The sequence below is a fragment of the Trichechus manatus genome, unplaced genomic scaffold (genome assembly GCF_000243295.1).
Source record: "Trichechus manatus latirostris isolate Lorelei unplaced genomic scaffold, TriManLat1.0 scaffold00040, whole genome shotgun sequence".
Classification (NCBI taxonomy): Eukaryota; Metazoa; Chordata; class Mammalia; order Sirenia; family Trichechidae; genus Trichechus; species Trichechus manatus.
In genome coordinates this window covers 16803184-16817387 of record NW_004443976.1, presented here as the reverse complement: position 1 = coordinate 16817387, position 14204 = coordinate 16803184, and the positions used below count along the sequence as shown (strand labels likewise).

General features: G+C 42.8%; 1 protein-coding gene across 1 annotated transcript in view; it reads left to right on the top strand.

Moving 5' to 3' along the window:
* RAP1GAP2 (RAP1 GTPase activating protein 2) overlaps window positions 1–14204 on the top strand; it is an 86583-nt gene that overhangs the window by 27563 nt on the left and 44816 nt on the right. The window contains exons 5-7 of the mRNA XM_023731001.1: window positions 3604–3682; window positions 4496–4549; window positions 7825–7908. Of these exons, the coding sequence (XP_023586769.1) occupies window positions 3604–3682; window positions 4496–4549; window positions 7825–7908 (217 nt within the window). The remainder of the gene's footprint in view (window positions 1–3603; window positions 3683–4495; window positions 4550–7824; window positions 7909–14204) is intronic.

Genomic DNA, 14204 nt, shown 5'->3' with positions numbered 1-14204 from the left:
GTAAAGAAAACAAAAATCCTCACAACTGGACCAATAAGCAATATCATGATAAATGGAGAAGAGATTGAAGTTGTCAAGCATTTCATTTTGCTTGGCTCCACAATCAACGCCTATGGAAGCAGCAGTCAAGAAATCAAATGGCGTATTGCATTGGACAAATGTGCTGCACAAGACTTCTTTAAAGTGTTAAAAAGCAAAGATGTCACTTTGAGGACTAAGGTGCACTTGACCCAAACCATGGTATTTTCAGTTGCCTCATATGCATGTGAAAGCTGGACAGTGAATAAGGAAGACAGAAGAAGAATCGATGCCTTTGAATGATGGTGTTGGTAAAGAATATTGAATATACCATGGACTGCCAGAAGAAAGAACAAATCTGTCTTGGAAGAAGTACAGCCAGAATTCTCCTTAGAAGCGAGGATGGCGAGATTTTGTCTCATGTACTTGGATATGTTATCAGGATGGACCAGTCCCTGGAGAAGGACATCATGCCTGGTAAAGTAGAGGGTCAGTGAAAGAGAGGAAGACCGTCAATGACATGGATTGACACAGTGGATGCAACAATGGGCTCAGACATAGCAATGAGTATGAGGCTGGCGTGGGACCCGGCAGTGTGTCATTCTGTGTACATAGGGTCGTTGAGTCAGAATCGACTTGATGGCACCTAACAGCAACAACTGGGCTCCCTAGGAGCCTAAACCTACATGATGATAGAGAGGACGGTCCACCCAGAAAATCTAGCAGTCATGAATTTGTCTTGAATTTAAAAAAACCATGTTGTTGTTAGTTATAACTGAAGTTAGCCCCTGACTTGTGGTGATCCCGTGCACACTGGAACAAAATGCTGCCTGGTCCTGTGCCATCCCCATGATCGGTTAGGAATTGGACTGTTGTGATCCATAGGGTTTTCATTGGCTGAATTTTTGTAAATAGATCGCCAGGCCTTTCCTCCTAGTCCATCTTAGTCTGGAAGCTCCACTGAAACCTATTCAGCCTTATAGCAACATGCAGTCCTCCACTGAGGGAGGAATGATGACTGTCCACGTGGTGCATTGGCTGGGGATCTAGCTGGGATATCCCACATGGAAGGCGAGAATTCTACCACTGAACCATCAGTGCCCTTAGGGAGGGGGGCAGGAAGCATAGTCTTGAATTAAAAAGGAGCCCTGGTGGTGCAACGGTTAAAAGAAAGCACTCAGCTGCTAACCAAACGGTTGGCAGTTGGAAAAGATGTCGCAGTCTGCTTCCATAAAGATTACAGCCTAGGAAACCCTCTGGGGCAGTTCTACCCTGTCCTGTAGGGTAGATGTGAGTCGCAATTGACTTGACAGCAGTGGGTTTTGAATTTCAAAAAAAGCAAAACCTGACATAAATAAAAGGAGAAATAGATTCTCAGCAGACAGACAGGTTTTGACATGTCTCTCAGAAGCTGATGGATCAAGCAGACAAAAAATTATGAGCATACAGAAGAATTTGAAGAGTACAATGAACACATTTGATCTCATATATTCCTGCGCTCAACAAAAGAGTTCCAAACCCCACATGGAACATGGAAAAAAAGTCATATAGTAATAAGTCAACAAATTTAAATAATTAATATCAAGTGGATCATGTTCTCTGAATATAATACAATTAAATTAGAACTCAAGAATTAAAAGACTGAAGAAAAAAACTCATACATTTGGAAAATTGAGGAAAAAAAGAAACCCAGAAAACTCTTTTAAAGAACTCATGGGCCAAGGAAGAAATCACGAAAGAACTGACAAAATATTTAGCGCTAAGCAGCAATGAAAATACTACCTATCAAAATGTGTAGGATGTAGCTAAAGTGGCACTTAGGGAGAAATGCTGAATTTTAAGTGCATTTGTAAAAATGAAAGGAAGATCAGATGAGTAAGCATGGGCTCAGGAAGTTAGAAATAGAAGAATCAACTCAGAGAAAACAGAAGGAAGGAAATTAAAAAGACAAGAACAAATTAGTGAAGTAGAAAGTAAAAATTAAAAAAAGAATAGAGATGATCAAGAAAACCAAAAGCTATCTGTTTGAAGGAGCCCTGGTGGCACAGTGGTTAATAGCTAAGGCTGCTAACCAAAAGAGCATCAGTTTGAATCCATTAGCCACTGCTTGGAAAACCTATGGGGCAGTTCTACTCTGTCCTGTAGGGTCTCTGTGAGGTGGAATTGCCTCGATGGCAACGGGTTTGGTTTTTGGGTTTATCTGTTGGAAGAGACTAATAAAATAGATAAGCCTCCAACTAAGGCTAATTAGGAAAAAGAAAAAATACAAGCAAATAGTATTATAGCAATAAAGGAGGGGACACAAGTATAGATAGAGATGACATCATAAGGGAATACTACAAACAACTTTATATCAATGTGTTCGATGGATAATTTTATAGAAAAATATAAATTACCAAAATTAACTCAATAAGGAATAGAAGACTAACCATTAAAGAACCCAATTGATAGCCAAAAGTATCCCCCTGCAAAAATCAGTAGGCCCATAGATTTCACAGGTGAGTTTTAGCAAACTTTTAAGAGACAGATAATCCCTATATTATTCAAACTATTTCAAAGAAGCTACCCAGCAATTTTATGAGCCTGGAGTAATACCTTGATATAAAAACCTGTCAAGGGAAGTATAAGAAAATTAACAACAACAACAAAAAAATAGACCACTGTTGCTCTTGAACATAGATATGAAAATCTAAATAAAATATTAGCCAATTAAATTTAGCAGGATATTAAAATAATACATCAGAACCAAGTGGAAGTTTCCCCATGGAAGGAAAAGATGGTTCAACAGAAAAGTAATCCACCAGGTTAACAAATTAAAAACCACATGATTATCACAGCAGATGCAGAAAAGCATTCAGTAAAATTCAGCACTTTCATGATGTGCTAAATAAATCAGGGGAACAAGCTAAATTTAGAGGCTTATGGTGAATCTCTTTATAAAGCACATTTTCATCCTGTTTATATTTTGAGAGAATCCAGATTCAAATGTTAGCTTTTCTTTTTTATAGAGGTTCAGTTATATGTCAGAACCCACAGATACCTGGGAAGCTGTGGCCAATTCTTTGGGGGAACACAAAAAACCCACAAACAAACCAAAAAATAATGGGGACATTAAAGGCAGCGATTTGCATTTCCCAAGAATATTTCAGTTGCAGACATATTACCAGGAAGCTTCTTTAAGTATCCCCTCCCCTGGGGTGCCTAACTTGTTAGTTGCCATCCAGTTGACTTCGACTCATGGTAACTCCGTATGTGCAGAGTAGAACAGCTCCATAGGGTTTTCAAGGCTGTGACCTTTTGGAAGCAGATCGCCAGGCCTGTCTTCTGAGGCTCCTCTGGGTAAGTTGGAGCCACCAGCCTTTTGGCTAGTAGACAAGCACTTAACCATTTGTGCCACCCAGGGGTACCTAAGTAAGATTCCATTTTACTTCCCATTTGAGTGGTTGGGTAAAATGAGGTAGATCTGAGCCCAGAAAGGCATGAAGCAAGGTGCGCCAAAAATTGTGGTCTGGAGTGGTCTCAGACACCTTCCTCATTGACCGTTTCTCACGGACACCCTTTCCTCACCCTCCTCCACCTGGGCAGGTCCAAAGTGAAGACAGTGCATGAGCGGATCCCCTTGGCTGGACTCAGCAAGTTGCCCAGCGTCCCTCAGATTGCAAAGGTAAAAACCGACCCCTCATACAGCCCAGGGCTGCTGTCTGGGTGGGAGTGCAGGCTTGTCCTGGTTGGGCTCTGCACTTGGGGAGGGGGCAGCCTCTCTACTCTTTGGCCCTTGCCTGCATGGGTGGGGGTGCGAGAAGGACTGTTGGAAGATGCCTCATCTTCCCTGCACCCTCCCTATCTCATCCTTGCTGCTGAGGTTGCTCGAGGAACAGCATAACCCATGGTCCCTGCCCCCAGGTCGTTCAGGGCTAGTTCAGGAGACAAGAGAAATGGAAAGACAGGACTGAAGATGGTGAGTGGGTGGGGGACGGCCAGGGGAAACTTTCATGGTAGAGGAGAGGCCTGAGTTGGGCCGAAAGATGGGCAGGCTCTTGATCCAGAATAGAGCATCCTCTGGTGTAAGGAGCAGTCAGCTGGTGGAGGGTCTAGGGTACCTGGGACCAAGTCAGGGAAAAGGGTGGTTGACTGGGTTATGTTGGCTCCATGCTCTGGGAATAGGAATTCAGGCAGAATCATGTTGAATACCTTAAGTGGGAGTTGGGGCTGGATAGCTTTATACCATTTTCTGTAGGTCACAGTGGCAAGAGGTCTGTGGCTTCATCTTATCCTTCTCTTCACTTTCTCAGGAAACCCCAGTGAGGTTAGTCAGCTTGCCTGGGCACATGTTAGTGAGCAGCAGAGTCAGAATTTGAACCCAGGCCCTGACCCTTTGTGTCTTGCCCTCCTTTGCTGCTTTCTCTTGGTGGGTAGAGGAGCCCAGATGTATTCTATGGACATGGTCCCTGAACTTTATGTTTCTCTTTCTGCTCAGGCTTTCTGTGATGATGCAGTGGGGCTGAAATTTAACCCTGTCCTGTACCCCAAGGTGAGACCTTCCTGCCCCCGTCCCTTTTACCCAGGGCTCTGCAGCTCGGCCTGGGTTTGCACACCTGTGGCTCACTGGGAGGTTCCCTGCGTCTTGGTGGGGTTTTGTGGCGGTCTCCGTAGTAAACCTGCCCATCCCTTCATAACTGGGTCCACTGGGAACCCATTCTGGATCTCCAGCCCAGAGGAATTTGTCCCCAGTCTGTTTGTGGAGGTGGCAGAGATGTAGCAATGTTGTAGTTTCTCTGCTTTGCCCCTGTTGTACCTCCCTGGGGCCAGTGCTGGGGTGAGGATGATTTTGCCTATAGCGGGAGGGCGGGTGCAGGTCTAGTCTGCCATCATGGGGCGTTAGAGGTGGGCAAGTCAGAAACGCACTAAGAAATAAAAGGCCACACAGCCACTCCCCACTGCCGATGCCACTGCAGCTCTGGCCCTGGTTAAGGCTGGCTCTCTGTTATTGGTTTCCTAAGGATGTGGCCAGATCTTGACCCCCGTTTTGGTGTGGGGGTGTGGGTGGGGAGAGGAGCAATAATAACAAAGCAAACCCACTCAAGAACAATTTGGCATGACAGGGCTTAAATCACCATGGTCGGTGAATTACTTTAAATTGGCCACAGGAAAAGACCCAGTGCATGGACTGCTTCTTCATGAAAACCAGCAGGGTCTGAGAGAGAAATTGAAGCAGAGCTGTGCTGTTAAGCTTCACGCTGTGGCCCAAGGCTGTGGCAGCTGAGGCCTACTTGGGCCTGTTCATAGTTAATTTCCTGAGCCCCAACTCTGACAGCCAGGAATGATGAGTGGATGTGTTTGGTAGGGAAGAGAGGCCAGTGTCCTGGCTGGGACATCCAAAACTATCTGGAACAAACACCTGAAATGTTCCCAGTTGGCCATGAGACTCAAACACCTGTTTATCCATACTACTACCTGTCTCACAGCTTGTCGTACTGTGGTGACTTGCGTGTTGCTATGATGCTGGAAGCTATGCCACCGGTATTTCAAAGACCAGCAGAGTCACCCCTGGTGGACAGGTTTCGGTGGAGCTTCCAGACTAAGACAGACTAGGAAGAAAGGCCTAGAGATCCATGTCTGAAAATTAAAGACTGAAAATCCTATGGCTCACTACAGAATATTGCCCAGTATAGTGCTGGAAGATGAGCCCCCTAGGTTGGAAAGCACTCCAGATACACAGTGACCTCAACAGTGTACTCAAGCATACCAATGATTGTGAAGCGAACGGCAGCACTTTGTTCTGTTGTACATGAGGTTGCCATGAGTCAGAGCCGACTTGACAGCAGCTAACAACAACACCACCATTTATTTAGATGCAGTTGATGAACTAACATCAGAGTCCTCCCCTGAACAGAGCATGTGCCAAAGCCCTTCTCCTCTCAAATGCCTCTTTTTAGCCATTTGAGTGTCTGTAGGCACTTCCAGTAATATGCTGCACTCCCCTGAACATTTTCTATCATGCAAACTAACTTCCCCTTTATAATTAAAGTTGAATTAGTGAAGATTAATCAAGCATTACAACCCCATCATAACGACCTAACTTAACCATAAATTTGGCAGTTTTTGTTGTCAAATCATATCCACTGAGAGAACCGAATGACGCTCATTTGCATCGTTCACCCCATAACTTGGAAAGCCTCTGGCCCCGGTGATAATGGAGGAGCAGCTGTATTTTCATGTTTTCTTTATTTGAAGGACTGCCTAGTCCTGCTGGGACATTCATCTGGCTGATATATGTGTGTGTGTGTATTTTTAAAATTTGCAGGGTTTAGAACGTTCCTTGGAAGGTCTCCATGGCCTGGTGCCTCTCCCTGGTGGGGCAGCTGTTCCTCCCCTTTGACTCATCCCAGGCAGGAGTGGAGGGCTTCCTCCCAGGTCAGCTGCAGTGCTCTTGCTTGGGGGCTGAGAAGTATCCATTTCCTCCGGCAGCTGAGAGCCTCACAGAGATGTGCAATGGATGGACACCAACATGGGCCACGTACTCCAGCCAACAACTCATGCCCAGTTTATTCTTCCCCCAGCATAACACATGGTTGAATTCCTCCTTTTTATTACAAAGGGTGTCTCAGGGTTCTCTAGAGAAACAGAACTAGTGATAAACAGATTCTATCTGTCAGGTGGCAGGCTGGAGACTTCTGCAGGCTCGTGTCCCAAGATCTGTAGGTTGGGTGATGGGAAGAGTGAAGAGCTGAGAGAGAAAGAAAGAGAGAGAGACCCACCAAAATATCTATTTTATAGTCTGAATGCAGACCACACCTAAAGGAACTCCCCTTTTAACTGATTGACTGATTACATTACATTATATTATGGAAGACAATTACATTATATTACATTATGGAACAGCAACTAGTTCTCGGCAAAACCACCAGGAACCATAGCTTAGCCAAATTGACACATAAAATTAACCATCACAGAGTATCCCAGCAGCTTCCAAGACCGTCTTCTTTTTCCCAACAAACTGGCTCAGCTCTGTTCTTTCTGGAGGGTTGCATAGATGTTGATGATGATGATGTTAACTGCTCTGTGCTCAGCGCTTTATGTGCCTGATTTCAATGCATCTTCGCAACCACACATCTCCATATAACGTAGGGGAAACTGAGGCTCCGAGAACCTAAGTGACTCACCCAAAGCTACATAGTAACAACTGATTCAAAACTAAAGCTTAGTGTTTCTGACCCCTAGATGCCAACTCTTGGAAGCATAATAAAAAATTATGTAGAACCGGTGGTCAGATTTTTTTTTCCTTTCGTGTCATATTAGGGTATGTTCCTCCTTTGAGTGGACTCCTTAGAGACGTCTTATTTTATGGATGAAGGGATGAAGCCTGGGCAGGAGCAGTGACTTGCTCAGAATCACTACTGATTAGAGGTGGAATTAGAACTAGAGTCATCCTCATCGACCATTTCTTAGGCTCCTGGCTTCATTTTTCACATCACAGATAAAACATCAGGGTGAGCCAGTACCCGGAGTTCTGCTGGACTCCCTGTGTGCCCAAGCCTTGGCCAGCTTATCTGGGTGGAAGTGGAATGGGTGACCCAGAGGTTTTGCCACTACTGGGGGAAGCCCAGGTGCTGGCAGCTGACTAAGGCCTTTGGAGTAGCATCTTAACCATCTACTTGTTTTTCCACCCCTTCTCTTCATATGTGTGAATGTCTCATATCTGGGGGCACATTCTCTACCTAAATGGTCTTCTTTCCCTTCCATTTGTTTCTTCATATGCCTTCAAATTAACAAGCAATCTGATTTTTTTCTTCCCATGTTTTCCAGGCCTCCCAAATGATTGTGTCCTATGATGAACATGATGTCAACAACACATTCAAGTTTGGGGTCATTTATCAAAAAGCCAGACAGGTAAGCACCAAGAAACCATACTGGACACTATATCCCATGGCTTCTCATTGAGGACTTTTTTCTTCCCCCACCCCAACCGCAGGGGCAATGCACTAAATTCTTAAACATTGTGAACATGACTGTCACATTTAAAGTATAAATCAGGCTGGGGGTGGCAGAAGATTCAAGGTAGGCCGCTCCTCACAAAAAGTCCTACAGATGCTTTAAAAGGGGGTATAGGTTTTGTATAGTATGTTCTGATTCTGCCTGGCTACTTCAGCTCATCGTTATCTGACTTGCTTGCTTTGGACACATTATTAGGAGGGATCAATTGCTAGAGGAGGACATCATGTTTGGTGAAATGTAGAGCTAGTGAGGGCAAGGGAGACCCTCAGTGAGAAGGAGTGGCATAGTAGCCACAGTGATGCATTCATACATGCTGATGATTGTGAGGATGATACAGGACTGGGCAAGGTTTCTTTCTGTTGTATATAAGGTCTCCATGAGTTGGAGTTGACTCAATGGAGTCGACTCCACATCAGCTAACAACAACCTCAACTTTTGTTTCTCAATGGGCTGTGGGTCACTAGAAAAATCAGAGTAGGTAGATGGAATGGATCAGTGCAAGATGTTCTCTCCTTCTCCACCATTCTTCCAGCTGGGAGTTCACTTTTTCTCCCCAAACTTCAGTAGTATACTGGCCCCAGTTGTGTACATCTGTTCCCAACTTTGCATTCAGTGTATCACGTTGATCACTTGCATTCAGCCATGGTGAGAGTATTTACACCATGGTAATTGGAGAACATCAGGCTTCTATTTGCCTTCTTTGGCGAGCCAGTTGTTAAAAATTTACCAGCATACCACTGCTCGCCCTGTCTCTTGTAGCATCTACATGCTACTTTAACGTTAGTTGGCTAGAATAATGTTTCTCAAAGTGTGTTCCATGGGACACTAGACTGGTGAGGTATACTGTGGATAAATGACGAGTTGTGGGGAAACATTTAAAAAAAATTTTTATCGTGGTGAAATATATATAACAAAGCATTTCTTATTTTAACCATTTTTATGTGTACAATGCAGTGACATTAATTACATTCTCCATGTTGTGAAACCATTGCCACTGTTTCCAAATTTTTCATCACCTTAAACAGAAACTAAGTACCCCTTAAGCAATACCTCCCCATTTCCCCCTCCCATCTTCTCCTGGTAACCACTAGTAAACTTTGGTCTCTATACATTTGTCTCTTCTAGATATTTCGTATAAGTGAGGTCATACAATATTCGTTCTTCTGTGTCAGACTTATTTTACTCAGGATAATGTTTTCAAGGTTCTTCTGTGTGATAGCATGTAAAAGAACTTCATTTCTCTTTATGGCTGAATAATACTCCATTGTGTGTATGCACCACATTTTGCTTATCCATTCTTCTGTTGATGAACACTGGGTTGTTTCTACCTTTTGGCTACTGTGAATAATGCTGCTATGAACATGGGTGTACAAGTATCTATCTGAGTCTCTGCTTTCAAGTCTTTGGGATCTATACCTAGGAATGGAATTGCTGGGTCATATGACAATTCTCTGTTTGACTTTTTTTTGCTGAGAATTGGTCTATTTCTTTTTTTTTTTTAATTTTTTTTTTATTGTACTTTAGGTGAGGGTTTATAGAACAAATATTTTCTCATTAAACAGTCAGTACACGTATTGTTTTATGACTTTGATTAACAACCCCACAATATGTCAACGTGCTCCCTTCTTGGAGGACCTTTTTTTTTCTGGTGAAAATATACATAGCCAAAGATACACCATTTCAAAAATTTCTACGCGTACAATTCAGTTACGTTGATCACATTCTTCCAGATGTGCTGCTATTCTCACTTTAGATGCAGGTTTACAGAACCAGGTGGTTTCTCATTAAACAGTTAGTACACATATTGCCCTATGACAACGGTTAAGAACCCCACTACATGTTAACACTGTCCTTACTCAACCTTGGGTTCCCTATCACCAGCTTTCCTGTCCCCTTCTGCCTTCTAGTCCTTGTCCCTGGACTGCTGTGCCTCATTAGTCCCGTTTTGTTTTATGGGGCTGTCCTATCCCTGGCTGAACCATGAACCTTGGGAGTGACTTCACCACTGAGCTATCTGTTTAACTTTTTGAGGAACCACCACACTATTTTCCTGTGTGGAAACATTTTATAGGCTCTAAGAACCCTCAAAGGAGCCCTGGTGGCACAGTGGTTAAAGTGTTAACTGCTAACCAAAAGGCTGGTGGTTCGGACTCACCAGCTTCTCTTCAGGAGAAAGAGATGGCAGTCTGCTTCCATAAAGATTCACAGCCTTGGTAATTCCTCAGAAGACTATACGTAGAGTTACCACATGACCCATCAATTCCACTCCTAGTTATATACCCAAGAGAAATGAAAACATATGTCCACAGAAAAACTTGTACCCAAATGTTCATAGATAGCATCATGATTCATAATAGTCAAAAAGTAGAAACAATCCAAATGTCCATCAGCAGATGAATGGATAAATAAGCTATGATATAACCATACAATGGGATATTATTCAGCAATAAAGAAGAATAAAATACTGACGCATACTACAACATGGATGAACCTTGAAAAACATTATGCCGAGTGAGAGAAGCCCGCCACAAAAGGCCGTGTAGTTTATGATTATAGTTCTACAAAATGGCCAGAATAGACAAATCTATAGAGACAGAAAGTAGATTGGTGTTGCCTAGGGCTGAGGGGAATGAGTGGTTGGAGGGTGATGGCTATATGGTATGAGATTTCTTTTTGAGGTGTTGAATATACCCTAAACTGGACAGTGGGGCGGGTTGCACAACTCTGTGAATATATTAAAAGCTTTAAAATGGGTGAATTGTAAGGTACGTGAATTATACCTCAATAAAGCTGTTACAAAAGAAAAAAATACTAAAACTTTCAACATTAAAAAAAAAAGAAGATTTACAGCCTTGGAAATCCTATGGGACATTTCTACTCCATCCTGTGGGGTCATTATGAGTCGGAATTGACTTGACGGCAGTTAAGTTTTTTGAGAAGAATCTCCAAGGTAAAGAACTCTGTAACTTTTTGAACTCAGCGTTCCCCACAGTTACTTGACCACCAAATGTTACCATCTTGCCTGCCACTCTTCCATCATGAACATGTATTCACATCCTGAGAACAATGATGTTACCTCACCTAGGGTCTATGGAAGAAGGTTCCAGAACCATTCATCTTTGTATCGTTATGTGAATTAATGAATGAATAAAAATTTGGGCCCTGCTGTGGTAGGCCGAGAGTATCATCCCGTATTATATGGTCTTTTTGCATGACGACATCTTTCTTGGCTAGATGACAGCAAATTTCCTTGTCTGAAGATACCAGAACATCAGGAGCATGTGTTCACTTAAAAACACTCTAATTAGGTGAAGAGTTTCGGAGATGAAAGACCAACACAGATGAATCTTGTAATTTAAGGGAGATTATTCAGGTAGCCACTCTAATTATTTTCACATATTGCATTTTTATTTTGTAAGCTCTGCTAATCTGACTCCCTAATTAAAGGGCTTTGCCGTGAAATTTACCAAAGCAGATCTCATAAAGTGATTACAAACCAGTGTTCCAGCAAAGTTATGATTATTGAACATTAGCTGTCCACCTCTGAGATGGAGTCTGTGTGTTGTTTATGTACCTGATGCTACTTGGAAAGATAAAAGTCTTTTTTTAAAAAAAACAAGGCAGATTGTTGTTTTGTAAACCTACAGCTGGGGGACATTTAATAAGAACATTTGTTACATAAAAGCCCTATGCTGGTTCTGGGATATAATAAATATGCCTCACCTAACACTCTCGTGTGTCAGGCACTGTGCTAGGTACTGAGGGAGATACGGTGATGTCTAAGATCCCCTCCCTGAGTGTGTGGTCAAGCTCAAGGTCAGTATAAAAATAATGGCACTGCTAGTAGCAGACTGGGTGTGAATCCTGGAAGAGAGGTACACACCACAGAGCATATACTTTAAATTGTGTTCCCAGGAGGAGGTATGGTTTGCCTGGGAGACCCTGTTCTCCTGAACTGTGGCCTCCTGACCAGGGGCAAACAGAATGCTTGGCTACAGTTATGATGCCGTTCCTGGCATGCTATAGATCAGGGGCCAGCAAACTTTTTCTGTAAAAGGCCAGATAGTAAATATTTTAGACCTTGCAGGCCATACGGGGTCTGTCACAACCTCTCAACCCTAGCTTTGTAGTAGGAAAGAAGCTATAGATGATATGTAAGTGAATGGATGTGCGTGTGTTCCAATAAAGCTTTATTTACAAAAATAGGCAGTGGGCCAGACTTGGCCCACAGGCCGTAGTTTGCTAACCTCTGCTATAGAGCAGCATTTCCCAGACTTCAGACATTCACAAATCACATCCAGGATTTGTAGCATATCATTTATTCCATCATATGCCACCGTTACGATTTTTATCACACCTGCTTACCACTTGTTCTATTAACTGTTGTTATCTGCTGTCATGCTGGCCCCTGACTAATGGAGAGCCCAGGCAAAACAGAACAAAATACTGCCCTGCCCAATCCTGTGCTGTCCCCACAACTGGTTGCAGATCAGACCTTTGTGATCCACAGGGTTTTCATTGACTGAATTTGGAAGTAGATAGCCAGGCCTTTCTTCCTAGTACATCTTGGTCTGGAAGCGCCGCTGAAACCTGTTCAGCATCATAGCAACACACAAGCCTCCACTGACAGATGGGTGGTGGCTGTGCATGAGGTGCATTGGCCGGGAATCAAACCCAGGTCTCCCACATGGAAGGAAAGAATTCTACCACTGAACCACCAATGTCTTCATCCTATTAATGACTTAATATGTTTCTTTAAAAAGATGCTTAAAAAAATGCATTTATTATAAAAGGAAATGTCGTATCACTACTGTACTGAGAAACAAGTATCACTTGCCATGAAATGAAGGAAATTCTAAAGGGAAATACTATGAAAACACAATACTGTGAAGTTTTCGAAATCTAACGAGATTCTGTTGCTTGTCGAAGGCTTCGAACCTGCCCTCTGCTCTCTTTGGTATAAAGCAGGGATTAAGGAGATGTTAAAGAATCACTTATTGGAGAACATCTCCTTGAAGTAATCAGGTCGACTGGAGTGTCTTCATGTCATCTGCAGCCATTGATTGCAGTCTGTGGATGTTTGCAGAGCCTGCCCCTGTGGTCAGCGCCTGTTGATAAGGCGGGGTTGGTCAATGTTTTAAGCCTGTCACTGTTTGCAGAGCTTGCTGCTATTTTCAGCTTTGCTTTTTTTCCCACAGATTAAACTTTTTATTTGAGATGATTGTAGATTCACACAGAGTTGTAAGAAATAATACAGGGAGATCTCGTGTACCCTTCATTCGGTTTTTCCCAATAGTAACACCTTGCAAAATTCTTGTATAATATTACAACCAGGATATTGACATTAATACAATCCATCAGTTGTATTCAGGTTTCCCCAGTTTTACAGAACTCTTTTGTGTGTGCGTGTGTGTGTGTATTGAGTAGTATATAATTTTATCCTATGTGTATGTCCCTTAGTCAAAATACAGGACAATTCCATTACCACAAGGATCCCTGTGTTCACCTTTTATAACTATGCCGCTCTCCCTCCTGCCTTCATACCTGCCCACTGCTCCATAATCCCTAACCTCTGACAACCACTAATCTGTTCTCCAGTTTCTAAAATTTTGACATTTCAAAATGTTATCTAAATGGAATCAGACAGGATATAGCCCTTTGGGACTGGCTTTTTTCCCACTCAATGTAATTTCCGGGCGATTCATCCAGGTTGTTGCATGTATCAATAGCTTGCTCTTTTTTATTGCTGAGTAGTATTCCATGGCATGCATGTCCCGCAGTTTGCTTAGCCAGTCACCTGTTGAAGGACGTCTGAGTTATTTCCAGTGTTTGGTTATTGTGAATAAAGCTACTATAAATATTCAGGTACAGGTTTTTGTGAGAACGTAAGTTTTCATTTCTCTGAGATAAATGCTCAGGAGTACACTTGCTGGGTTTTATCGTAAGTGCAGTTTTAGTTTTAGAAGAAACTGCCGAACTATTTTCCAGTGTGGCTGCGCCATTGTACATTACCCCCAGCAATGTATGACTGATTCTGTTTCCCTACGCCTGCATTTGGTATTTTCGCTCTTTTATTTTTTTTAATTTTAGCTATTTTCATGGATGTGTAGTGATATCTTCTTGTGGTTTTAATTTGCATTTCTCTAATGGCTAGTGGGACACCCTGGTGGCATAGTGGTTAAGAGCTACGG